The sequence below is a fragment of the Cuculus canorus genome, chromosome 22, assembly GCF_017976375.1.
Source record: "Cuculus canorus isolate bCucCan1 chromosome 22, bCucCan1.pri, whole genome shotgun sequence".
Taxonomy (NCBI): domain Eukaryota; kingdom Metazoa; phylum Chordata; class Aves; order Cuculiformes; family Cuculidae; genus Cuculus; species Cuculus canorus.
In genome coordinates, this window is record NC_071422.1 from 5,399,945 (window position 1) to 5,427,725 (window position 27,781).

The 27,781-nt window shown below is 50.4% G+C and overlaps 1 protein-coding gene across 6 annotated transcripts in view; it reads left to right on the forward strand.

The window, feature by feature from the left end:
- Positions 1-27,781, forward strand: part of PHACTR4 (phosphatase and actin regulator 4) — a 77,436-nt gene that overhangs the window by 35,293 nt on the left and 14,362 nt on the right. For 4 of the 6 annotated variants that reach the window (XM_054086536.1, XM_054086540.1, XM_054086534.1 and 1 more), the window contains 2 exons: positions 24,894-25,070; positions 25,495-25,575. In XM_054086536.1, coding sequence (XP_053942511.1) covers positions 24,894-25,070; positions 25,495-25,575 — 258 coding nt within the window. Of the gene's footprint in view, positions 1-13,886; positions 14,208-24,893; positions 25,071-25,494; positions 25,576-27,781 lie in introns of those variants that run through there. The other 2 variants (XM_054086535.1, XM_054086539.1) reach the window with 2 other exon arrangements.

Genomic DNA, 27,781 nt, shown 5'->3' on the forward strand with positions numbered 1-27,781 from the left:
CCATGAGAATGGTGAGGCCCTGGCTCAGGTTTCCCAGGGAAGCTGTGGCTGCCCCGTCCCTGGAGGGGTTCCAGGCCAGGTTGGATGGGGCTTGGGCAGCCTGAGCCAGTGGGAGGTGTCCCTGCCCATGGCAGGGGGATTGGAACTAGATGAGCTTTAAGGTCGCTTCCAACCCAAACTATTCTATGATCCTAAGAGGAGCCTACCTGGAACCAGAGGTAAGTGGATTGATTATAAATGCAGTGATTTTGGTTATGGCTGTTTTTCTTAATTCACACAGCAGTGATGTGTCCAGGCTGAGTGGCAAACCTGGCTTCTAAAAACAAAATGATGAATCTTCTCATTCACGTTGCTGCCCTTGTGAGGCGTAAATAGGGTTTGCTGAGGCTTTAGCCAAACAGCGCTGTCTCTTGGGGCTGCAGGGCTGGTGCCCATCTGCAGCCGGTTCCCAGCAGTCGCATGTCATCACCGTTGACGTCACGGCTTTTATCTGTTTCTTTCTCATTTGTCTTGAAAAGGAGCCTGGCCCTGATTTCTGAAGGTGTCTTTTGTCTCCTGAAACACCCGAGTGCAATAAGAAACCAGAGATCTTGTGCAGCTTTTTTACAGGTTGAACCCATCCAGCTGTGATGGGACAAGTGATAACAGTGACTTGGGTAGGAAGAAAATTGTGCTGCAGCCCAGCCCACTTGGAGGTGTTCAAGGCCAGGTTGGATGAGGCTTGGAGCAGCCTAATCCAGTGGGAGGTGTCCCTGCCGATGGCAGGGGGGTGGAACTGAATGAGCTTTGAGGTCACTTCCAACCCAAACCATTCCAGGATTCTCAAAGGGCAGATCAACATCTCCCCATCTCTGTGACCTCTCCCTATCGCAGGAAGGCAGAGTTAGGACACCCGAGTCTTGATCACTGAAAGAACTTTAACGAGGGATGATTTTTGTTGAAATTCAATCAAAATCACAAAAAAAATATTGTCTCCTCACTCTTTGATCTTGACATTAGACCTTGGAGATGGTGGTGGTGATTAGGAAAGGGAACATCGTCCCTTCCTCGAGGGAAAGCAGGAGTTCGTTCTGCTCAAGCATCCTGCGTTGCAGGGGTTAAATTACACTTTGCTTTGGGGAGGAAAGGAAAAATATCTCAAAGTAATTAACTTAAGATGCTGACGCTAATGAACAGGCTTTCAGAGCTGGGGCTGGTGGGGGGGTGATGAGAATCCTCTGTAGAATCAATGACATTAGGGCCTTAGGAGTGATTCTGCAATTATTAGGCTGAAATGATGTTGAACACGGAGTTAATCCTGTTATCTCACAAATATAGAGCAAACTGCTTGCTCTGGAGAACTCCATAATGGGATTACACGAGTCACTCTGGCACCCTCGATGCTCCCGAGCTGTTCAAGGCTTCTTCTTATTTCAGAATCATAGAATTGTTTGGTTGGAAAAGACTTTTGAGATCATCAAGTCCAACTGTACCTCTCCACTACTAAACCGGATCCCTGAGCATTTTGTCTACTCAGCTTTTAAATCCCGCCGGGGTTTTAAACCACCTGCCACTGCATTGTGGGCCACCCTTGTGGTGAAGAAATTTCTCCTAATATCCAGTCTAACCCTCCCCTGGCACAACTTGAGGCCATTTCCTCTCATCACTTGTTGCTTGGAAGAAGAGCCCAACACCCACCTCACCACAACGTCCTTTCAGGAGCTGCAGAGAGCGATGAGGTCTCCTCTCAGCCTCCTCTTCTCCAGCCTAAACAACCCCAGGTCCCTCTGCTGCTCCTCACAACTCTTGTTCTCCAGCCCCTTCCCCAGCTCCGTTTCCCTTCTCTGGATGCGCTCCAGCCCTTCGATGTCCTTCTTGTACTGAGAGGCCCAAAGCTGAACCCAGGATTCGAGGTGTGGCCTCACCAGCGCTGAGTCCAGGATAAGAGTATCGATCCATCTTCCTAGAGGTGGCTCGGGGAGATGGTGGTTGGGGTGCAGGATTTTTTCTCTTTCAAAATAGAGTTTGCTAACGAGCACCGCGTGACCTCACAAAGCCATTCGTTCCTCCGCAGCTGAGATCCCTGGAGCCTGTCCCTAAAATAAATATTTAGGAAAAGAACTGAAGAACAAGGACGAGTATCAAAGGAGACTTCCCTTCGTCATGCCTTCCTGGCATCAGGGATCTGAGTTCCTGTGCCAGGGACCGTTCCCAGCCCATCATATTTGCAGAGTGTAATCAGTTCTGGTTTACAAACCTAATTCTGGGTCCGTGACAGCTTATAGCAATTGTTCTCAACAGGAATAAGTGCTGGAGTTTGTAAATGGTTTTTCTTGAGTTGTTTTTCAAGCAATCTGATAAATTGCAGGGTATCCAACATCAAGAAAACACAAGAGCCAAACCGATTGTTTAGGGAGGAGAGAGAAAAGCCCTAATGCGCCTTCAGCCACTCACCGATGTCCATTGTAGATGGGATTGCGTTCCCGTGGGGCCACAGACAGACCTCCAGGTTTACTGGCCTGACTTCAGTGCAGGGTTTGCCATGAGCTGGAACAATGACTTTGTTGCTGCCAGTTGAGGTCAGGTCCTTGGTTGCAGAAGGGCAGCGCGGTTATGGGTAGAAATCAGACCAATGCCTGTCGTGCGGGCGGCAGAGACACCCACCCTGGTGAGAATTTGAGTTTCAAAGTCAAGGAAAACATCTTTTTTTCCCTCTCCTCTGTAGCCAGAGACTCAATTCACAATAAGCCAGGCCTCTTTCAGCATCACTAAAGAAATGATTTCTCCAACACTCACTACATGAGCAGATGGGTTTGTGCCAAACCAGAAATTTCCATAAATATGGGAAAGTTCTGTTGAAGAGTCGGTCAGCTTTGAGTTTCCACAGTTCAGTTATTTTTGTTCTAAGGCTGATCTGAACCTCGTTAAGAACTGCAGACTTTTTTTTTGTGTGAGTGTGAGGTTTTATGGGTTTTTTACTCTCTTGATGAAGGCGAGAATGGCTTTGGAAGCTTCCTTTCAGCAGAAATGGGCTTTCAGCATTGCTAACAACTCATGTCCAGGCTGCTTGGAAGAGGATGGGGGCTGTAGCCAAGGGGTTTTGGACCAGCTGGGGTTGTCTGGGGCCCACCACTGAAAGAGTGGTGAAGCACTGTCTGCCCGGGGCAGTGGTGGAATCTCCATCCCTGGAGGGGTTCAACAATCATGTAGATGTGGAATTTTGGACATGGTTTAAGTAGGCACTGTGGGATTGAGCTGATGGTTGGACTGAGCTTAGAGGTCTTTTCCAACCTTAATGATTCCATGATTCTGCGAATCCCGCTGCTCTGCCTGGCCCATTGATTTGGCGTTATCTGCATTGCAGGTAGTGGTGGGGCTACAGCTCGCCCAAGTCCTCCTGGACTGTCTGTAAGCTCATTAGCTGACATAGTTGAAATAGTAGTGCTCTATATCTCTTAAGCTGCAAAATGTGTCTGAGAAGGTAGGTAAATATTTGAGGAGCTCACCCCTGCAGAGCTCGCGGCTCTTCAAGCAGGCGGCTGCTGGTGTTTGAGCTTCCACACCACTCCTGATGGACCACAGTGGTCGCACTTGGCCACGGTCAAAGCTTCTCCTGGCAGAAAGAGCCCTGTTTTGATTGATCACTGTTTCGATTTATCCCCGTTTCCTCTCAGCTGCGGTGCCCGCCGCTGTGCTCGGGACTGTCTGCGGCCCCACGGGCGGCCGTGCCAAGTGAGAGCAGACAGGAACGTTATTTGATAGTCTCAGAAAAGGGTTTTAGTCACTGTTTTGGATGTGGTGCTGCATGCTCCTAAACTAGGACATTACTGGTGCTCGACAACTGCAGGAGCAAGGGAACAGGGTGAAGGCTCCCCAGAAGAGAGAAAGAAACCAAGAAATAATGGTTTTAAACTAAGGAAGGGGAGATTTAGACTGGATATAAGGAAGAAATGTTTTGCCGTGAGGGTGGGGAGGCCCTGGAACAGGTTGCCCAGAGCAGTGGTGGCTGCCCCATCCCTGGAGAGATTCAAGGCCACGTTGGATGGAGCTTGGAGCCCCTGATCCAGTGGGAGGTGTCCCTGCCCATGGCAGGGGGTGGGACTGGATGGGCTTTGAGGTCCTTTCCAACCCAAACCATTCCATGATTCTGACTTATGTGAAAAGATTGTTCTGGGAGTATGTGAAGGGTTGCATCTGCAGGAGGGAGAGCAGCTCTGGGAGAATCAGCTTCTTACAAGGTTACGGTTAGCTGTACCTTCCGAGACGGTGGTGTTATCTCATCTCTCAACGTTTCCTTTAATTCTCTGAAGCAGCCTTGATGCTGTAAACAATTGCCATGGCATTGTCCCGTAGCTCAGTGAGTCAGCATGATGCATAAACAGCCTTTGGGTTTGGGGAGCCGATCTGTAGATGTCTTGGGACATTAAGCTGCTGGTTTGCAGCGGTCACATCTGCTTTTTGTGCCCTGGTTTGGGATGGCACTTAGTGCTGATGTCTGGTGAACAGTTAAATCCATTCAGAGCCGGTCGCACGTGGTGTCCCCAGGGCTCAGTGTTGGGACCAACTCTGTTTAATATCTTTATCCATGACCTGGACGATGGGATCAGGTGCTCCCTCAGTCAGTTTGGAGGTGACACCAATCTGGGTGGGAGTGTGGATCTGCTGGAGGGGAGGAAGGCTCTGTAGAGGGACCTGCACAGGCTGGATCGATGGGCCAAGGCCAACGGGATGGGGTTCAACAAGGCTCAGCACCAGGTCCTGCTCTTGGGCTACAACAACCCCGTGCAATGCCTCAGGTTTGGGGAAGAGCAGCTGGAAAGCTGCCTGGTGGAAAAGGACCTGGAGGTGATGGTCGGCAGCTGCTGAGCTGCCAGTAGATTGCTCAGGTGGTCAAGAAGGCCAATGGCATCCTGGCTTGGATCAGCCATGGTATGGCCAGCAGAAGCAGGGAAGGGATTGTCCCCTTGGACTCAGCACTGATGAGGCCACACCTTGAATTCTGGGTTCAGTTTTGGGCTCCTCACTACAAGAAGGACATTGAGAGGATGAAGCATGTCCAGAAAAGGGAAGGGTCTGGAGCCCAGGCGTTCTGGGAGCAGCTGAGGGACCTGGGGCTGTTTAATCTGGAGAAGAGGAGGCCGAGAGGAGACCTCATTGTTCTCTGCAGCTCCCAGAAAAGAGGTTGTAGTGAGGTGGGTGTTGGTCTCTTCTCCCAAATAACAAGTGATAGGAGGAGAGGAAATGGCCTCAAGTTGTGCCAGAGGAGGGTTAGATTGGATATTAGGAAAGATTTCTTTACGAAAAGAGTGGTGAAACCCTGGCAGAGGCTGCCCAGGAAACTGGTGGAGTCTCCATCCCTGGAGGGGTTCAGCGACAGTGGGGTTGGGCTGACAGTTGGACTGGGTGGACTTAGAGGTCTTTTCCAACCTCAATGATTCTATGATCTTTTCGCAAGAGTTCTGAATGGCAGCAGAAAACAGGGGCTGGGATTTCAGTAGGAGCCTGTGGGGTTTGAGAAGGAGCTCACATTTCGCTTCAAGCTCCTTTGGGCCTCCCTAATTCTCTCCCCGATGTTCAAAAGGGAAGGGGATGATTCACAACACAAACCCAAGCATTGCTTGAGTCGCGCTAGCAGCGATCTCTTGCTCCTCACCTTTCAGTCTAAAGCCTGGCCGCTGTTGGGATGCACCTCAGTGCTTTGGCGAGTTGAGGTCGAGGTTCACTCGCTGTTTTTCCGATGGCTCTAGTCTAGGTGTGACCCGTGGCCTGGATGCGTTTCGGGTGGTCGGTGGTGGAGCTATGAGACATATTTAGCTGGATGAACTTCCTAAGCCTTATCGTGTTCCTTAAATAGAGAATAAAGCTTGTATCGACATGAATCACAAAGTGGATAAACTGGAATGGTTCCTCCTGGAGCTGTCATCTCGTATTGGGCAAATATTTATCCGCATTGTTTCAAAAGGCAGATTTGTGCAATCGAGGGAGGTCAGACCTGTAATTACCTGTTGGCTTCGCTCGGGTCGGAATGGCTTGTTAAAAACACTGTGTTTGAAAAGAAGCTTTTAAAGCCTATGTCTGTGTGTGAATCTGAACTTGTTTAAAATTTCAAGTTTGGTCGGAGTTTTCAGTTGCACGGTACAAAAAAAAAGCGCTTTTCTTGCTGAGTTTAAGTGCTTTAAGCCAAATCTATCCGCCAGTTCTTTTAATTTCTGACCTGTGGCTGGGAATTTGGGTTTCTCTTCCAGACGTATCTGCTCGAGATGATCAGAAGCTGGGACTGTGTGCCAAACTTGCCTTGCATTTTAATAAGGAGATTCTAGCCTCGTCGATAATTACAGCAGAGCAGGTGCGGCGGGGAAGTTGGGTGCACCCAAAAGCCAAACCAAGGTGCTTTTGTATGGCTCACTGGGCAGAGCCAAGCGGGTGAAGGCCGGTAGGTTGCCTGGCCCTGGCTCTGTGCAGTAATTTGGGAAAAATGTAGCTTGAGACCGAAGAGCTGTAGGTGATGAAGGATAATTTGGCTCATTGGTGCAGCAAAGCCCTTGAAGGCGGTGGAGGAAACGCTAAAGCATTTGGCTGCAATTTCATCTTTGGATACAAACAGCGAGTGCACTCGCTGGGGTTTTGTGATGTGTTAAAGAGAGGAAACAGGACTTTATGGAAAAATCTTGCTGCCTTTCTTTACTGCATGTGGGCAGAGAGACTTTTAGCTCAGGACGTGTGTACTTTATCATCTTGTCTCGGGGATGTGGCTCAGTAGTGAACTTGATGATCTCGAAGGTCTTTTCCAACCAAACTATTCTATGAAGAATTGAAGGTATGAAGAGAAATTTGGGATCATGAGTGTTTTAATGATAAATCGGAGCAGGATACTAGCCTGTGGATCTTGACGTATATATCACAGAGCAGCTTCTAGAGTTAAATACAGCTGTTTCTGAGGGTTCATTTCGATTTAATCTGGTTGTAAAAGTTTACTCTCTACTGTTCTTTTTGCCGTTAATTTGCCAGCTCCAGTGTAGCACTGCACAGAGCTTGGCCATCGGTTCTGTTGGTGCCATAGAAGGACTTGGTATTTTATTTGATGTCTGTCTAAAGCTGTGAAGCCTTGTGTGAGTTAGGTTTGTCCAATAAGGTCGTTAACATAGAGCGTGTTCAGCCTGGAGAAGAGAAAGCTTAGGGGAGAGCTTAGAGCAGCTTCCAGCACTGAAAGGGGCTCCAGGAAAGCTGGGGAGGGGCTCTGGAGCAGGGAGAGGATGAGGGGGAGTGGTTTTCAGCTGAAAGAGGGGAGATTGAGGTGAGATCTTAGGGAGAAATGTTTTGCTGTGAGGGTGGGGAGGCCCTGGCCCAGGTTGCCCAGAGCAGTGGTGGCTGCCCCATCCCTGGAGGGGTTCCAGGCCAGGTTGGATGGGGCTTGGAGCCCCTGATCCAGTGGGAGGTGTCCCTGCCCATGGAAGAGAGATGGAACTGGATGAGCTTTGAGGTCCCTTCCAATCCAAACCATTCCATAGCTGTCTGGCACAGCTGGACTGCAACTGTCACTTGGGAAGAGCACTATAGTCATGTGCTGAGCCAGTCCTAAAAGCACGTGCTGGGTAACGATTTGAAAGGAGAGGAATCTTCTTCATTTGTGCTGAAGCTCTGTTAGGTTTGTCATTCTTTATCCCCAGTGTTTTGTAAGAGAAAGCCCGAGTTGATGTCAGTTTATAGATTCTTCTCCGAGTATCTTCATTTTGCTGTGGGAACAGGGTTAAGCAAGAGTTAAGCTAAATGCTCTGCCCGTTCCTTCCCTAAATAATGGAATAATTAATGTAATTTTCTTCTCCGTGTTTTTGCTTAGTGTGTTCCTAATAATATAGCTGCGAGTGGCAGATGGGTATCCTGCCTCCGAGTGCTTCACTGTTGGGAATATGCTGATGCTTTGCTGGAATGTGTCCTGTATCCTTGCTTCCTTTGGCTTCTGACCAGGCTTTCTTTTAATGCTGCTTCAAGGTGCTCCAAAAAGTAGTTTGTCAGCTTTGGAGGTTCCCTTGCTTTGAGATGGCAGAGCCATGAATCACTGCGGTGATCAAATTAGCCAATATGTGACTGAATCTTTAATTTTGTCAGGATTACATTCCTGAGCGTTCTCTTCTGGTAAACAAGAAAATATTTCGCCTGTGTTGTAATTACAGCGAGTGAGGAGGTGGCACCAATGATGATGTGGTTTCAGCGCTGGCTAAGATGTGCTCTTGTTGAAAGTTGTGTCTCCTCCACTGGAAACAAGAGTGGGAGATCATAGAATCTGGTCATAGAATCATAGAATGACCCGAGTTGGAAAGGACCCACAAGGATCGTCGAGTCCAACTCCTGTCCCTGCATAGGACAACCCCAACATTCACACCATGGTATAGTTTGGCCTGAAGCTCCTCTTGGCCCCAAAACCTCCTAGACAATTTTTGTTAGCCCGGTCCTAGTGATAATTAAGCGATTCCCTGTGTTCTAAATCCCTGTTGTGATCACCAAGCTCTCCTGGAGCACATCCTCAGCTTTATTTTTCCTTTTAAACTGAGAGAGGGGAGACTGAGATGAGATCTTAGGAAGAAATGTTTTGCTGTGAGGGTGGGGAGGCCCTGGAACAGGTTGCCCAGAGCAGTGGTGGCTGCCCCATCCCTGGAGGGGTTCCAGGCCAGGTTGGATGGGGCTTGGAGCCCCTGATCCAGTGGGAGGTGTCCCTGCCCATGGCAGGGGATGGATCTGCATGGGCTTTGAGGCCCCTTCCAACCCAAACCATTCCATGATTCCTAAACACGAGCCTGAACGTGCTGTCAGTCAGGTCGTTGGCAGAGGCTACTGCTGAGCCCAGAGCAAGGCTCTTCCTCCAGCTGTTTTCCATCCTGGTCAACATCTGGGCTGCCGTAGGCCATGAGTTGCTCACCTTCCCCCTTAGCACACACTCGTGGTGGCACCAAGCCACTGAGCTCCACTGCCCTTTGCTTTCTGAGTTGGAGCAGTTGCTGTCGTTCTCCTGACTAATTGGTGGGGACAAGGTGACCGGAATGCTCAAGAGGGAAATAGGAGTTTCCCTCTTGGAAATGTCACAGGAAACATGAAGGAAATCATGTGGTTTAGGAGCCGTTACCTCACTTTTCTGTCTCATCCGAACCAGCGCCCTTCCATCAAAGCACACAGAACCTGCACAATGCGGTGCCAGCTGGCTTATAAATAAACCATTTTCCATTTCCACACCGGGGATCGGGCTGACGTTTAAGACCATGCGGGGAGAAAGGAAGAGCGTCACGTTTTGTTGGCTTGTGGCCTTTCAGACCGACTACCCGGCTCCCTGCCCACTTGCTTCCCCTCGGTCTGCTGCCACACTTCATAACTCCTCCACACGTTCTTTTTTCAGAGCATGGCCCAGAAACGGTCAGTTGTGTTGGTAGCCAGAGCTGTTCTCTGTATATAATATGTTTTATTTCATATTCTTGTTCAACCAAAGCCACTGAGAGTTGCTAGCGAACAGATCGTGGCGCAGTCTACAGCTTCAATACAGGTGTAATTGAGAGCAGCCCTGTGGAGAAGGACTTGGGTGCCGCTGAGTGGGAAGCTCGACATGAGCCATCAATGTGCACTCGCAGCCCGGAAAGCAACCGTGTTATGGGCTACATCCAAAGCAGCGTGGTGGCAGGGCGAGGGAGGGGATTCTGCCCCTCTGCTCCTCTCTCTTGAGAGCCCACATGGAGCTCTGTGTCTAGTTAGGGAATCCCCAGCATAAAAAGGATACGGAGCTGTTGGAACATGTCCAGAGGAGGCCATGGAGATGATCCAAGCGCTGGAGCACCTCTGTTGGAGAGTTGGAGTTGTTCAGCCTGGAGAAGAGAAAGCTTGGAGGAGATCTTACAGTGACCTTCCAGTACTGAAAGGGGCTCCAGGAAAGCTGGAGAGGGACTCTGGATCAGGGAGGGCAGGGAGAGGACAAAGGCGGAATGGTTTTCAGCTGCAAGAGAGGAGATTGAGATGAGATCTTAGGAAGAAATGTTTTGCTGCGAGGGTGGGGAGGCCCTGGCCCAGGTTGCCCAGAGCAGTGGTGGCTGCGCCATCCCTGGAGGGGTTCAAGGCCAGGTTGGATGAGGCTTGGAGCAATCGGATCCAGTGGGAGGTGGTGCCCCTGCCTGTGGCAGGGAGTTGGAACTGGATGGTCTTTGAGGTCCCTTCCAACCCAAAGCATTCCATGATTCAATATAATATATTTTATTTCGTGTTCTCATCCTGCCAAAGCCTCTGAGAGTTGCTGGCAAACAGATTGTGGTGAGACTCATCCAGAGTTGTGTGCTGCTGGTTTTGTCTTCTCCCTGCCAGTCCTCCTGATGAAACACTACCATGGTTGTTGTTAGTTCAGGTGGGTGCATCTCCAGCAAGGAGAGAGCCTCAAACATTCCCTAACTGCTGCTGACTTGTGGATGGGCTCTGAAGGAAAAGGACCAGTACCACTGGTTTTAAATAGCTCCATCTGCATGGATGGGATAATGGGAGAGTCCTGTGGCTGAATCATGGAACATAAATGTCTGAGTCACTGCAGATGAATGTGGTGTTTCACGTTGGTGTGAGCTGAAATGTGAACAGCAGTGTCATTATTAGAGGAGCTAATATTTGGGCTCATTATGGGTTTCATTAGATTAAGTGAAACGATCTTGAAGAGTTCCTTTCACAATGTACACAAACAGACCATTAACATTTGAATGCCGGGTTTTTAATGGGATGCTGCTCTGGATGCAGAGGAAATGAAACTTCAGAGGAAAGCAATTGTGTTGTCCCTGTCCTGTCCCCCGTGTCCAGTCCCTCCCGTCCCCCCCTCTCTCCTCCCCCGACTACTTGGGCTCCTTGGGCGTTCACTGCCCTTAACCGGTCACCTTGTGTTGTTTTAGCCACTGGACTCTCCTTGAAACCCTATAAAGTTGTCCCTTGACTGCGTTTTCTTGGTTACTACGTTTTTAGAAGAAAATACTGAATGGTCTGTCATCCATATCCCTTTGTGTGTTCCTGGAGAAAGCTCTTTGCCATTCCAAACTCTTCCTACTCATGAACGTCCCCTCTCCCTGAGGAGTAAAAGCTTTTCATAGAATCATGGCATGGTTTGGATTGGAAGGGACCTCAAAGCCCATCCGATTCCAACCCCCTGCCACAGGGAGGGACACCTCCCACTGGATCAGGGGCTCCAAGCCCCATCCAACCTGGCCTGGAACCCCTCCAGGGATGGGGCAGCCACCACTGCTCTGGGCAACCTGTTCACCAGTGAAGACCACTCTTGCTCTATGAGTTTGTAGCATTTAACATTTGTGGATCAATGGTTTCTTGGGCTTGGAAAGGTTTTGTTTTGTTTAAAGAGGATCAAATTCACTACACGTTTTACCCCTGCCATGGATGCCTCTTCAAGGCCAGGTTGGATGGGGCTTTGAGCACCCTGATCCAGGTGTCCCCGCCTGTGGCAGGAGGGTGGAACTGGATAGTCTTTGAGGTCCCTTCCAGCTCAATTCCATGATTCAATCACTCTTCTAACTCCTAAGGGATGATTCGAGTCCAAACCCATTGCCGTTTGAAATGCAGATTTATATATCTGCTCCATGAGCGCCGCAGCCCTGCGTTTCGGAAGCAAATACGCTTCTGGTACAAACTTTATTACCAATGCCTTTGCCAAATAATCTTGTTATTCTGTCTGTGGCAGTTCATAAAGGCCTGATCAACGATACAGGAATGTGAAAGTTCTTTATTGCATGATTGTCTTTTCACAGCCTGGTGAGTTACTGTGCAGTACCAGAGCCTGAGTAGCTGTCGTGTGCACTCCTGGACTGCAGCTGCTCTGAAATTTAACTGCATTTAAATCTCTTTCATTATAATATAAACTTATGTTTCATGTTTTACCAACGTAGAAATAATGGGTCAGGCAGATGATTGTTCTGCTGTGCTTTAACGACTTTCCATCTCTCATCTGTTCTGCAGCAGAGCTTTGTACGCTCCGAATCCACAGCAAATGCAATCTAAAATGCAGTGGCTTTAATCTCCTTGGAAGTCAGGCAAGTCTAGATGCAGTGTCGAGCATTCTGTAGCATTCCCAGATGCAGGGATAGTTTTTCCAGACCTCCTTCCAAGCTGGACAGCTGATTTACAGACTTGGAGAAGTCCTCAAGCCTTTATCACCGAACTTTGTGGGTCCCTGCCAGATGGCAGCGTATTTAAATGGCTTTAAAATGGCTTTTTCTTTATTTCAAAGGGAAGACTCTTAAGGTGTGGTGGAGCTGCTTGTGAATCAGTGCGTTAATTGCCCACAATGAGAATTAAAAGTACTTGGAAGCCTGACCGCTGGGGCTGACCAGGCAGAAGCGCCGGCTCTTCTTGCAAGCATGGAGATGCCTGGTGGTGGTGGGAGGCTGAGAAGAGCAACGCTTTCAGGAACATCCATACGTTCTGCACGAGGGAGGAGAGCACTATTTGCTCCTCCGCCTCCACATGTCCGCTGATTCCTTGCTCCTCCACCTGCTCCTGCCTGGCTGTCGGTGGGGATGGTGGCCGTCTGCTCAGGGCAGGGGTTACGGGCACGCGAGGACAGAAGGGGCAGAGCCTGCCTGCTTCCTCCCCTGTTTTTCCAGCTGTGCTCTAGAAGGGAGGAGAGGATTCCACAAGTTGTCTGATGGTATGTCTGGTGTGTCAGTGGAGGAACCAAGAGCATCACCATCTCCCAGGTGTGTTTCTCACTTAGGTGGAGTTTAATTCGATTTCAGAACTGCCCCCTTTCCTTTTCTGGCTGCAAACCCACTGCAGGCAGCTCTGGATGGTGATTGCCGTGAAGCAGGCACTCACTTTGGGTGTCTGCTCTGACTAATGCACAGCGTTGATCGTTCCCAGCTGCCCCAGCCCAAACTGACAGTCTTGGATTTTGCTGTTTCCCAGAATAGAAGGATTTTGCAGTTGGGACTGCTGCATGGGGAGCTTGTCCTGAACTCCTCCTGGCTGCCTGGGGAATATTCAGCGCAATGAAAGCACCGCAGCTCCTGGGCTGACAAGGACAAGGACCTTGAGAGCTGGAACAAACCTCGGTGTGTTTAAAACTGCTTTTTCCTACAGCAGAGAGAACAAACCTGATGTGTCAGAGAGACTCAGGTTCCTGATTAGTCACAGGGGTGATGCTACAAATTCCTGTATGGGTTTGAAACTTGTTTTTTCTTTTCCCTTGAGCTAAAATGAAGCTTCTGGATGTTTAGAGGTTTTCCCGCTCCTCTGTGGTGTGCGGGGCTTGGGAAAGGAGCTGTAGGTTTGCTCAAGTCCTAACATGAATACTGATGAAAAATTAAAGGATCTGAGTGGAAATATTTCAGCCCTGGAGATCTTTCTAATTGTGGTGTAGATGTCGAGGGGGTTGTTTGTTACGTTAACCAGCAAGATGTGAGACATGAAATAGAAGATAAACTCTTCCTTTCCTTGCTAAATGAGAAGACACGCTCCCTGCTCCTGCCTTCTCCCTGGTAGCTTCAGTGATGGGAAACTATGAAACTGAGGTTTCATTATGTGTCTGGCCAGGTGCCTGTCAGCTCGGGTCCCCTTTGAAATTCCCTTTACTCTCCGTGCAGCGCAGCTCCAGGACAGTTCAAGCACTGTGTTTTCTCATCCATCGCCGCCTCGTTTTATCCTTTGCAGGCTCAGATGCGCTGTTACCTCCTTGAGCCCATTTGGGAGGTGAAACCCTTCTTTGCGTGGTTCCTCCAAGCCCTTCCTTGTGCGAAACTCCCCCGGTCTCCCTCTCTCCTCACTCCCAGCTCTACTCTCTCCTCGCTAAACTTAATTCGAGGCAGGAGCGAGGGGTGTTGATGATTTGGATTATGCAGCTAAGTGGCTGGAGCATGGTTTGCTGTCTCCTCCCCTTCCTGAGCTTCGGCCCTAGCCAGCTCCGCTCTGGAATGACAGGCATTCCTGCGTGAAGGGAGCTGGCACGGACGCCTATTTATGAGAATCAAGTGCCCAACCATGGGATACGGGGAGAACTGGACCTGCACTGGGCTCTCAGACACCCGTGCTGTTGCCTGAGAGTTCCTCGCTCGACAGACTCTTTCCCAGTCCAAAGTGTGGATTTATCATTTTAAAGGACTCTCTCAGGGTAGATTTGTTTTTCCCCTCCTCTCGCCTCCTCCCGGAGAGCTGCTTTGAAAAGAATCCGATGGGGCAGCCACACTTCTCGAGACCGGTAAATCCAGCTGCTTTCGGTGAGTAATGGAGGGCAAGGGAGACGGAGGAAACTTTTGAGGCTGCGGCAGGGCAGGATTGCAGGTGAAATGGAGGAGTCAGGAGGAGTGGAATGCTGGACTTGTGTAACCTGTGCCCAGCTTGGGAGTTGGGAAGAGAAACCAGAGAAATAACTTCATTTCCTCCCTTTCCATTACTCACGTCACATGCAGTCGCTGGGCAGTGTGTTCCGTGGATCGCAGGAAGGCTCCGAGCTGTGGTTTTTAGGGATAGCCTCTGTCTTGCATGGCAAGTGCAGGGACACAAAGCTCTTGGACAGCGGTGAAGTTGAGCTGAGTGGGGCAGGAGCCAGCCGGCTGGGATCAAACCTGCCTGGAATTGCCTCCTTGTATGCAATGACACCAGTTTTTGGGGCAGTTCCTGTAGTTCTGGGGGCAGAAAGGGCTTAGCAGTCATCGTCCTGCTTGTTTTAGCTCTCTGCTTTGCGAGGTATCTGGGTAACTGGCAGCCTGGAGCAAACACAGCCTTGCTTTAAGCCCTGGAAGCAGCTCTACTTCCAGAACACTGCGTGTAGGTCAGTGTTATTTCCAGGTCTGTGTTCCCAGCGCTGGGACAGCGATGCGCTGTGCGAGGAGACTTTACGCCTCGTGCTGTTCCCTTTTATCTCATACCCTTGCTGTCAGCTGTCAGGGCTGAGTTCCTTTACTGCTCATCTGCAAAGTGGCATTGTCTGATTTTTAGAGCAACACTTGACACTGACACACGGGGAGCTCTGGGATACAGGTTTTCACTTTCATAACTTTAAACCTACCGAGTTTTTAGGGTGCACATTAAACCAGTGACCCTCTCTTCCCCACCTCAAGTTCACTCCAGTCTTGTTCAAGAGCTGCTAAAAATAAGTGGCACTGAGAGTGGAAGGGAGAAGTAAAACTTCAGTCGACTTTGTCCTGTCCGTGGAGGTGGACAGTATCTCAATAGACTAGTTTGGGTTGGAAGGGACCTCAAAGCCCATCCAGTTCCACCCCTGCCATGGGCAGGGACACCTCCCACTGGATCCGGTTGCTCCAAGCCCCATCCAAGCTGGCCTTGAACCCTCCAGGGATGGGGCAGCCACCACTGCTCTGGGTAACCTGGGCCAGGGCCTCCCCACCTTCAGAACAAAACATTTCTTCCTAAGATCACATCTCAATCTCCCCTCTTGCAGCTGGAAACCTTGTCCCATCCCTGCCCTCCCTGATCCAGAGCCCCTCCCCAGCTTTCCTGGAGCCCCTTTCAGTACTAGGAGCCACTCTACGATCTCCCCCGAGCCTTCTCCTTGCGCTTTAGGCGCTATGAGAAGCCAACGTGTTTGGCTTTGGGCTCTTTCTCTCACCCAGCACCAGGGATGCCGGTCGTTCTCAGGGGAGTGGGCTCGCTGGGTGCAATGACGTTGTCCTTCATCAGGGCTGGAGGCCAGCAGACCTGGTGTTTCCACAGATGGCCTTTTGCTATCAGAAGCCTTTTCTCGTGGCGCAGCTTGCATAGCTCCTGCTGAATAAATTGTGAACTTGAAGGGATGGTTCTTGCATTAACTCTGGCAGGATGCTGCTGAGAGGAAAAGTCTTGTGAAGATTATGGTGATTAGAAACGTACAATAACAGGGAAGCCAAGGGCTGGGACTGTTTGAGGCTGTTTTGTGACCACAGTCATTTATTGCTTTAAGGTCAGGATTCACGTCTTCACTGGACCATTCAGGAAATGCACATAGAGTTTTTAAAGCTGTTATAGGAAGCTGGAAACATTTACCTAAAGTGCTTTTTTGATGCTTTAACCTTAACAGTGTTTCCTTTAGAAGAGTCTTTGTTTGCTTTTGGAGTTGTAGCTGTTTGCTTGAAAACTTTTTGCATCCTCAACTGCTCTGCCGGGTACAACAAAGCTGAAGATGAGGGAGCTGAATTATTCTCCAGTTTGTGCATCAGCACTGTTTTGGCAGCAGGAAGGTTTGTAGCAGTGTGAGCCGAGGAGGATCTAAGCCAGTGAGGATCCCGCTCCGGCTCAGCGATGCAGGGCCATTGGTTGCACTGCGATCCGGCTCCAGCTTGGCGATGCAAGGCTGTTGATCCGGCTGTGGTCTCACTCCGGTTTGGTGGTGCAAGGCCATTAATCCTGCTCCAGCTCGGTAATGCAAGGCCATTGGTCCTGCTGTGATCCTGCTCCAGCTCAGCAGTGCAAGGCTGTTGATCCCGCTTCGGCTCAGCAATGCGAGGTCATTGGTCCTTCTGTGATCCTGCTGGGCAGTGCAAGGCCATTGATCCCACTGTGATCCCACTCTGGTTCAGTGGTGCAAGGTTGTTGATCCCACTTTGGCTCAGCGATGCGCGGCCATTGATCCTTCTGTGATCCCACTCTGGTTCAGTGGTGCAAGGTTGTTGATCCCACTTTGGCTCAGCGATGCGCGGCCATTGATCCCACTGTGATCCCACTCTGGTTCAGTGGTGCAAGGTTGTTGATCCCACTTTGGCTCAGCGATGCGCGGCCATTGATCCTTCTGTGATCCCACTCTGGTTCAGTGGTGCAAGGTTGTTGATCCCACTTTGGCTCAGTGGTGCAAGGCTGTTGATCCCACTTTGGCTCAGTGATGCACGGCCATTGATCCCGCTGTGATCCCGCTCTGGTTCAGTGGTGCAAGGCTGTTGATCCCACTTTGGCTCAGTGTTGCGAGGCCGTTGATCCCGCTGTGATCCCACTCTGGCTTAGTGGCGTAAGGCCGTTGATCCTGATCAGGTTCAGCAGTGTGAGGCCACTGGTTCCACTGTGGTCCCGCTCTAGCTCGGTGGTGCAAGGCTGTTGATCCCACTTTGGCTCACCAGTGCAAGGCCGTTGATCCCTCCAGCTCAGCGATGCAAGGCCATTGGTGCTGCTGTCGCTGTCGGTCCAGGCTGCACTGCAGAGTGTGATTCCGAAGGGATGGGGATGTGAGGTATGTAATGAGCAGCTTGTGTGCCTTCTGGGCTTGCGTGGCAGCAGAACTTCAGGTGCGACTTGGGAAAACAGAGGAATTGTTCTGAGTTGCTGTGTGCCTAATTTGTCCGAGTGTTTTCAAGCTCTTAGTGAAGCATTTACACTGCCCTTCGCTGCAGCGAAGTCTCACTACTGCAGTTCTGTCTGGATGTGAGCCTTGAGGCTATGACTGCGAGACAGAAATGCCCGGTGAGCTCCTTGGGAACAGAAACGCCTGGAATTTGTGGAAATCCTGTAGTAACCACCACAATAAGTGATGGATCAGGTTCTGGGTGAACTGTGGTTTGCAGATGGAAGGAATCTGGCTCAAGCTCATGATTCCAACCCAAACCATTCTATGATTTACATGCTTCAAGTCCTGTTACAAAGAAAAATACTGATGCTTTCTTGTTTCCTTTGTGATGAAGGCTCTTAATGGAGATGGAATTGAACGGATCATAACATCTCTGAAGAGGAGTGGGGTAAATAGTGTGGTGTAGTGCAGGCAGTGGTGAGGGGCATCTTCTTTTGGAGCTGAAGTTTGCTCCATCTACTCCTGGATGTCTGCAGCAATGTTTCAAGGAGAAAAGCAGCACGTCCTCAGTCTTCTCCTGAGAAGTTGAGTCCAATGTCCTGTCCTGGGGCTCCCTCAACCCTTCGTCCTTCAAGGATTGTGCCATTTTCTTCAGGAACACTGGAAATCAGGAGTTTCCCTCCCAGGCATACAGCACTATAGTAGGAATTGTCAGCATCTGGGATGCAAGGCTTTGATTTCTTCACAGCCTTCGGTCTGGCTTTGTTAGGGTCTCTAACTTGGATCTTGAAGTGATTTTTAGCTTATGTAGTGGTGTGCCAGTTAAAAACAAAGTAAGGCTTCTCCATGGCCACACACCGGCTTTGATGGTGTGTGGCCGGAGTCAAAATGGTTCAAAAATTCACCAGGACACACAGCTGGGGTTTAATTTCTTTTAAGAGTGTGCATACTGAGGTGAGACCTCCTCGCTCCCTGCTGCTCCCTGAAAGGAGGTTGTAGTGAGGTGGGTGCTGGGCTCTTCTCCCAGCTACCAAGTGATGGGACAAGATGAAATGGCCTCAAGTTGCTCCAGGGGAGGTTTAGATTGGACATTAGGGAAAATGCCTTTACTGAGAGAGTGGTGAAGCCCTGGCAGAGGCTGCCCAGGGCAGTGGTGGAGTCTCCATCCCTAGAGGGGTTCAAAAAATGTGTAGATGTGGCACTTCAGGACATGGTTTAGTCGACACGGTGGGGTTGGGCTGATAGGTGGACTGGATGAGCTGAGAGGTCTTTTCCAACCTTAATGATTCCATGATTCTAAGTCCTTGGTGTTCGAGGCAACAAGGGCGGTGTGAATTTGCAACAAAGGGCAGGGAGGATGACAGAAACATGGAATCGTGGTTGGACTGGATGAGTTTAGAGGTCCTTTCCAACCTCAGTGATTCTATGGTTGTATCCGAAGTGCCACTCGTGCTGTTGCAAGTATCTTTGCTGTAACAGATGATCCTTCATGAAATGAATGCTTTTTGTTTATTCATGTTGGTACCCAAAGTCCCTTCCGTGCCCTTTTTTGAGCGCGTTGCTGGACCAAAGGGTTTTCTGGGGCTCGATCTCTGAAGGTGAAGGTCGACTTGATTTGCTCACGTGATGGCTTTTTCTCTCTTGGACCACAATGTGTCCTCTAAACCATTCCACTTCTGTGTTAGTGTTTCCTGAAGTTCAGTTGCTGGTTGTGTGAGCATCCTGCGTGCGTGGCCATGGTGTCAACCCATGGGGTTGTTTTATTGACTCCGGCGATCCTGGCTTTGCCGCTTTGACCCATGGAGAGTAGTGGTGGAAGTGGAAGCCTGGCCAAAGCTTTGGGAGCAGATGACACACGGCACTTGCTGGCTGCCTGATGAGCTTGGAGACCAACTGCGAACCTCCAGCTTCTTCCACTGAAATGGTTTCTCCTCTTTGGAAAAACACATCGCAGCGGTGATGCACACACCTCCCACAAGGTGCGGTGGGAGAAAAGCTTTTTTCCACCTGGATTTTACCGGCAAGACTTGAGTGTAAATGTGTACAGCCTTCTGCAGAGGAAGGTTTGAAGGACCAGCCGGCCAGTCATCCTGATGGAGAACCTCATCCCAAGCTCTTGGCACTGCTGGAGCTTTCTGCCTTCTTGTTTCTCCAGACTGTGCCAATTCTGTGACGTCTCTTGAGACTATTTCAGTCTAAACATTTTGGGTTAGCACAAATCTGCTGTTTAAACAGCTCATATTCACCTGCTTGTTTGGATGGAAGAGGATCAGGACTCGTTAAGTGTTTCAGAGAGATGGGAAATGGCAACAGGCTCCGGTGGGGAAGCTGGGAGAAAGCAGCCAGGGCTCCCTCCCCAGAGCCCGCTGGGTGCTGGGATCAGCCTGAGGGATGCAGGTTGGGTGCTTCAGGACATCTTCTCGAGGAGAAGCACCCAGGGGATGTGCAGAAGGTACAGTAGATGCTTTCTCCAGGAGTTTCTCATGGCTGGGGCTGTGTGTTGGGCATGGGGTGCTGGCCTGTTCCGAAGGCAATGCTCCATGTGGTTCTTTCAGAAAGGTTAAACAAGGTCCTGCTCTGACATGGGGGCGCCTTAGGGACCTGCTTGTTGGAAAGCTCTCAGCCTTCTAACTCCCCTGGGCTCACCTCATTTGGCCTTTTTAATACGTTTCAAATGGGTTTTCCAACCCAGGGCCGCAGGGAGGAAGGTGCGGCTGCTCTCTGGGACACATGCTTGCCACGCAGGTCAGCAGCCGTGGTGCTCAGCAAGGACAGGGTTAGGTGAGGACAGCAGCTTCCTGATGCTTCTGACCCTTCACTTAAAACCTGATTTGTCTCTTTTCGCCCCGTTTCATTCCCTGAGTGCTGCGCTGTGGCTTCTTAGTGGTTTCCTGGGGCACAACTTGGATAAGGAGAGGTTTCTGCATGGCAGAGCAGCTTAGGGACCCACAAAGCAAGAAGAGGCATTGGGAATCCACCCTGCCCAGGCTCCATCCATACAAATCTCTGCACCGTGTCATGGAAATTTAACCTGGTGATGGGCTGTGGATTGAAGGGAAGGTCCTGTTCTGAGGGAGTATGAGCTCTGTCTAGTGTGAACAATCGCTCAACAATGAGATTATTTAAACTACAGATCAGTAAAGCACACCTACAGCTGCTGATCCACCCGCTAATTAGCAGTAAATGTAATTCATAATTGCATCACAAGAGCCTGTTTTAAATGTCTGTGTCCGTGTGGTAATTAGGGAGGGTAAAAGGAAGAGCGTGTGGGAGGGATGGGGCATTCCAAGCTCTGCTGTGAGCAACGTGGCTGCAAAGCTGGACAGAATGAATCCCATCATGTGTCTGGGAGGGAAACAGCTTTCATGGCATCAGTATCACCCGGTGGGCTCTGGTGGTCTTGGGGGATTTGCTGTTCAATCTCCCCTCTTGCGTGGCTGGTTTGAGACACAGAACAGAGCCCTCACCACGGGAAGGACCCGGATCTGTTGGAGCGAGTCCAGAGGAGGCCACAAAGATGATCTGGCTGGAGCACCTCTGCTATGAGGACAGACTGAGAGAGTTGGAGTTGTTCAGCCTGGAAAAGAGAAGGCTGCGGGGAGACCTTAGAGCAGCTTCCAGTACAGAAAGGGGCTCTGGGAAATCTGGGGAGGGACTCTTGATCAGGGATGGTAGAGTGAGGATGAGGGGGAGTGGTTTTCAGCTGCAAGAGGGGAGATTAAGATGAGATCTTAGGGAGAAATGTTTTGCTGTGAGGGTGGGGAGGCCCTGGAACAGATTGCCCAGAGCAGTGGTGGCTGCCCCATCCCTGGAGGGGTTCCAGGCCAGGTTGGATGGGGCTTGGAGCCCTTGATCCAGTGGGAGGTGTCCCTGCCCATGGAAAAGAGATGGAACTGAATGGGCTTTGAGGACTCTTTCAGCTCAAACCATTCCCTGATTCTATGGAAACTGAGTGTTTTCATGTTGGACCAGAGCTGCTGCCCAGCAGTGGGTAGCGTGGCTGGTGGGGTGGCACGGCAGAGAAGCAAGAACTCAGTTATTTGATATCGGTGCTGAATGTCGTTGTGAAACTTTGCCTTTGTATTAACCTGTGTGATTGCAGCTGATGGCACTCAGGCACCTGGAGTGGAACTCCACCCTGGGATGGTATTTGGACAGCCAGACCTGGGTTGCAGGAGCTACTGAAAGCTTCTGCTTGCAGTCAAACTCACACTTGGGCTCTCCCCGACCTTGCCTGCTTTTTTACTGCTCCGGCGTTGGGACTATCTTGCGTCTTCAGCAGTTTTGCCTCATCTTTTCACGTGGTGGCAGCTCAGAGGCGGCTGTGGCAGGGGAATGCTTGTGTCGTCCCTCTAACTGGAAATGGAGGCATCACAGCTTGCTGAGCTCTCTGTTCGTTAATCCCTGGACTTGACGATTGAGTTTTCTTTTAATAACTCATTTTGCTTAGGGCAGCACTCAGACATCTCGGGTAGGAGGCAGCATGCAGGTTACCTTCCAAAGAGCGATTCTGGAAGGGATCTATAGAGTGAGGGTATGACTACGCTCAGCGCTCTTTCTGCTCCTTGGAAAGGTGAGGGCAGTGCCTTTCCCTGGCACTTTGGGATCCAAATTCAATCCACAGCCGATGCCTGGCAGTCTTGCCCGCCTGGTAAACCTTGGGAACGCTCTGTTGAACAAAGTGAATACGGCTTTTTAGAATTACATGTACAACTCCGGGGCGAATGTTCGGGTCTCTGCAGAAAGTGCCTCTAAGAAGCCAGACAATTTCTCTTGGGTTTCTGGGAACTTGAAATGCCTTTTTTTTTTTTACATCCCCACTTCCTCACACCCACCCTCCCTCCCGGCAGAAAATCACAGATCAGCACTGACATCTTGTGTGTTGCTTTCCACCCAATTTCTCTCCTGTTATGAATCCAGATTTTTCTTAGGCAGCTGCTCAGATGCTGAATTGATCTTGGTTTTTGAAATAATTGTTGGCTGGCATCAGCTTTTTGCCAGTTCTGAGTGAGCTTTCTGTTAGGGGATGATTTATAAAAGCAAAATACAACAAAACAGAAAAACCTCATCAACCACCGCTGAAATCAGTGCTTGAAGGCACTCCAGGAAAGCTGGAGAGGGGCTCTTGGATCAGGGAGTGCAGAGTGCAAGAATAGGAAGAGGGGGAACAGTTTTGAGCTGAAAAAGAGGAGATGGACATGAGATCTTAGGAAGAAATGTTTTGCTGTGAGGGTGGGGAGGCCCTGGCCCAGGTTGCCCAGAGCAGTGGTGGCTGCCCCATCCCTGGAGAGGTTCCAGGCCAGGTTGGATGGGGCTTGGAGCCCCTGATCCAGTGGGAGGTGTCCCTGCCCATGGTAGGGGTTGGAACTGGGTGGGCTTTGAGGTCCTTTCCACCCCAAACCATTCCATGGTTCTATGAAATCTGGAGTCCTGCAAGTGAAGAGAGGAACCTGGAACAGGAAAGCTTGTGCATTCTAGGTACAGTCTGAAATGACCACAGTCAGCTTGGAAAAGCCTTTTTCTCCTGCTGGTTAGCACAGTGGCGCTTCCATGCCACTCCAGCCTCTCTGTAAAATGGAGTTTTGGGCTGATTTTCCTCTTCCTCAGTCATTTGGTTAAAGACTGAGCTTCTCACATGATCCAGAGCCTCCTGCTGAAACATTCTCCAGTTTCCTGGGTGCTGCTAGCGTGGCCTCTGTTGTTTGTCTCTTCCCTGTTATTCAGTCATCTTCTATTTCAGACTGAAAAATCAGCGTCCGTCTGTCCTGCCGTGGTGCCCAGTGTCAGCCTGTCCCCAGCACGGTCGCCTCGAGGCTGCTCGGAGCCTGTGGCTGGGGCTGCTCATACTCAACGCTTCCTGGGATCTGGAATCTCAGGCTAGGAGGGATGGCAGGGTCACAGGTAGAGCTCCACCAAACATTTCATTTTTTCTTCTCTGGTTGTTTTCCCCTCTCCTGGATCTGCTCTTCCCTGTGTTGACAGGAATCTGCTTTTTCACATCTGGGTCCGTATCTCTGGTGGATGTTTGTGGGATACAGCAGATACATTATGAGCTCTTTGTCCTGTGTGCAAAACGTCTTTCCTCTAAAATTCCTTTCCCAGTCTTTTAGCCTAAGGAGAAAGGGATTCTTGGCTGAACTTTCCGCGTGGCCTAGTGGGTATTGTCTTTTCTGCAGGCTCTTCACACAGGCATGTCTGAAGTTGATGGAAAGGTCTTTTGTGATCCCAGGAGCCTTGCAAACTCCAGAATGTTTGACTTGGAGGCTCAAAAATAAGACACACAAGTGCAGTTTGTAACGCGGCACCTCGGCCTGTGGTGCTGGCAGGGCTGTGCTGTGGGACTGCAGGAAGTCTCCAGGCTCTGCTTTCGATAGTGTGTATTCTCACGGAGTTCTGCGACGCAGCGTGGGTGCTCCTGTCATCTGCAGCGCTGAAGCCAAGGGATTCTCAGCCTGGAAATTAAGCCCATGAAGGAGGCTCCCAGCTGGCTTCACTTTGGTTGTGTGCATTCTGATTTCTGCTTTTTCGCAGGCATTGCTAGATTGGGGTTGTTCAGCCTGGAGAACAGAACGCTCCAGGGAGACCTTAGAGCAGCTTTCAGTACTGAAAGGGGCTCCAGGAAAGGTGGGGAGGGGCTCTGGATCAGGGAGGGCAGAGATGGGATGAGGGGGAATGGTTTGAAGCTGCAAGAGGGGAGATGGAGATGAGATCTTAGGGAGAAATGTTTTGCTGTGAGGGTGGGGAGGCCCTGGCCCAGGTTGCCCAGAGCAGTTGTGGCTGCCCCATCCCTGGAGGGGTTCCAGGCCAGGTTGGATGGGGCTTGGAGCCACTGATCCAGGGGAAGGTGTCCCTGCCCATGGCAGGGGTGGGACTGTATGGGCTTTGAGGTCCCTTCCAACCCAAACCATTCCATGATTCTGTGATCCTGCTGTTGGTGAGCATTCCCGTATGTCTCACAAATACCCAGAAAACAGTAACACCAGGTGAAGCCAAGCACTGATGATCACCACCTTAGTGTTCCATGTGCTGGTTCTGCTTCACACATTGTTTTATTATGAGGGTTTTTGTTGTTTTAGCAAGTTGGGTTTTTTTTTTTGCGTGTCCCTTCCCACCTCTGTGTCCTTCTCGTGTTGTTCTCCAGAGACTTCGAGTACAGTAGGTGGAGCGCAGGCCGGCATTGTGTTGCTTTCCTGTGTGGTTGTTGCTCTTGGCTGCGTTTGCTGGCCTTATTTATAGAGGGGAAAATCAGAGAGGCTGAGATCTAGCTCTTACAGCTGGTGTAATGGGTCTGGTAATTCCAGTGTGTGTAGACAGCCGCGAAAGCCGGCTCTGCACTCTGGAAGGTATTTGTGTTCGTGTAATTACTTGTGTCCAGCACCAGTTGCTTCCAGCTGAAGATGAGAAACTGCAGCCAAGTGATTTGTGTTCCCTGGGCGAAGCTGTGACGCTGCAAAGTTAAACTAATCCTTGTTTCATTCGAAAGCCTCTTACCGGTTACCCTTTGCACCGTTAACATCGGAAACCCCACTCTTGTCTCCCCAAGCTAATGTGAAACGCTGATGGGCTACGTGAAGGCATGGAGTCTTGCTCCCTTCTTTGCATGAACGTGCGCCGCTGTTTCCTGGGATGAAAGGGGCTGGTGGTGGGAGATGGAAGAAGCACGAAGGTAACGTCTTTATTCTTTCCTGTGCAGCCGAAGAGGTGGATCACCCCCCAACTGATGCCAGCATGGGGGTAGACGTTTTGGAATCGGGTGACACCACACCTCCTACAAAGAGGAAAAGCAAGTTTTCAAGCTTTGGCAAGATCTTCAAACCCTGGAAATGGAGGAAAAAGAAAAGCAGTGACAAATTTAAGGAGACTTCGGAAGGTAGAGTAATCGACACGGGGTGGGATTCCCTTCCTGCGCTTGGGAAGCCTGCCGTTAGCCATCTGGCTAATGAGAAGGGCTTGCTGGCACAAGCCCGAGCACTGATATGCGTAAGAACCCAACTGTGGCTTTGGTGATGGGCTGGCACCTGCGATCTCTCCAGAAACACCTTGCCATGGAGCAGTAGTTTCAGACAAACAAATTCCTTCCTTGCATAGAACCTCCCCACGCAGCCACGGGGAGGGCGGGTTTGCTCCGCCATCAGCAATCGAGTGTGAAGTGCAGGCTTGAACCTGCAGTCCCTCCTCCTAATCCATGCAAAAATAGTGACATTTGAAGGCCTCCTCCAGAGGATTCCTTTAAAATAGTATCTTCTTGAACTTCTACCCTGTTTTCTGAGTGCTGTTTTTCAATTTAATATCAGTTTTAGAACGAAAGATTTCTATGCGAAAGCCAAGAGAGGAGCTGGTAAAAAGAGGGGTTCTGTTGGAAGAGCCTGAGCAGGGTGAGTCTGCAAATGAACTTCTCCTCTTGTCTGTGTTCTGTGTCACTGATCCTACTCTAGCGAAACTTCACCCTCGCCGCTGGGCTTTTTTGGGAGACAAATTTGATAGCTTTTTGCTAACGTAGTTCCCATCTGTCCTGCCTTTTTCGATCTCTCTTGTCTGACTTTTGCACCCAGTAAGGATGGCAGCAGCAGCCTTCTCTGCAAGGAATATGGTGCTAAGAAAGCACAATGCCTGTCTTGGACACCTTCCTGCGTGCTGCCAGCAGGGAGGGAAGGCCTGTTCCCTGTCACTTCCTATCCCGTCCTTCCTCTCCGTGTCCTGCTCCAGCCTCTGTGTCTCATCCTGCTGAGCTCCTCCATCACACTTGCACTCACCGTGTCCAGCTTGTTCTGATCACACTCTAAGCGCTGCAGGAGAGCCACAACCTTGGACCTCAGCTTCCAAGGCATCATGCTTGGAAAAAGAAACTAATTGATGGCTGCTGAGCCGCCTGGGTAGGGGCATTTCCTCAAAGGGTTATAGCCAAGGTGCTTCATGGTGTGGTGGCATAGTCATGGCTGAGCTTATTGAAGCTTGCCCTGCTGTCAAAGAGGTCTCACCCCCTTTTCTATTGTCCCTGACATCTCTGAGTTGGGGCCGTCCTACCCAAAGAGCTGTTCAGGCAGGTCAGTTCACAATCTGGTCACCCGGCTGCTTGTTAGGTGTTGAGGGAGAGGACAGGAACATGTGATGTGAGAGCAGCCTGGTCTTCAGCTCAGAGCCGACCATAGCCTGGGCTGCATCCAAAGCAGTGGGAGCAGCAGGTGGGACCAAGGTGACTCTGTTCTTGTGGCAACTCGCCTGAAGCCCTGTGTCCAGTTCTGGAGTCTTCAACCCAGGAAGGACATGGAGCTGTTGGAGCAAGTCCAGAAGAGGCCACAGAGATGATCTGAGGGCTGAAGCACCTCTGCTATAAGGACAGGCTGAGAGAGTTGGGGTTGTTCAGCCTGGAAAAGAGAAGGATGCAGGGAGACCTTAGAGCAGCTTCCAGTACTGAAAGGGGCTCCAGGAAAGCTGAGAAGAGGGGCTCTTGATCAGAAAAGGCAGGGATAGGATGAGAAGAAACAGTTTTGGGCTGAAGGAGAGGAGATTTAGGTGAGATTTTAGGGAGAAATGTTTTGCTGTGAGGGTGGGGAGGCACTGGCCCAGGTTGCCCAGAGCAGTGGTGGCTGCCCCATCCCTGGAGGGGTTCCAGGCCAGGTTGGATGGGGCTTGGAGCCCCTGATCCAGTGGGAGGTGTCCCTGCCCATGGCACTGGGGTTGGAACTGGGTGATCTTTGAAGTCCCCTCCAACTCAAACCATTCCATGATGTGTAACTGCAGAGGCAGCCTTCGTTTAAAGCAAATTTCAAGGTTTTAAGGAAAATGCAAATTGAAAAGTGGAGGTGGAAGAGTGGCTTTTCAGACCAAACCACTGAAAGCAAAACTGAGAGGGGAAGTCTTCTCACAGTTGTTTGCAGCTGTGCTGTATGAGAGCCATCGGCACCCGAGGGTGTAAATGCTGAGCTGGAGGGAGAGTTCACCGCGGTGCAAAAGTGTATGAGGTCACGGGATGAAACTGTGGAAGAGAGATCAAAGGCTTCAGGTAACAAACTTCCAACTAGAGATGACAGAGGAGAGATCTTCCAGACTGAGAGGGTGTAACAGAAACGTGGCTGAGAGGCGGAATTATTTTCTGCTTTGAGTCATCTGATCTGGCTTAAGAAGCAGAAGATGGCTGTGATCTGGCCAAAGTGCAAACCCAAGGTACGAGGGAGCAGTCAGCATTGTCAGGAGGGTTAGATTAGAAAGCGCATTATCTTAATCCCTTCTGTGAGTTTAAGACGCTCGGGCGGTCACAAGATGGTGCCGGTAGGTGGTTGTGTTTACTTGTAATTTTAAAACCTACTCTGACAAGGGCGGTTAATTTTTTTAGGCAAGTTCTTAGGGGGCTAAATGCTGGAAATGCTTTGGGATGAGGGAGGGAAGAGGTGTAGAAGAGGCTTTCAGACCAGTGCAGCAGAGTGGGATCGCTGTGGGCCAGTGATCATCAGGTTTTGCTGGGCTCACAGTGAGGGAAGACGATGGCATTGGGCTGTCTTGATGTTGGAGGAGGTGACTGAAACCAAAGGCAGGAGCAAGGTGGTGTGAGAAGGCCGTGGGGAGCGTTCCACACGTCTTGCT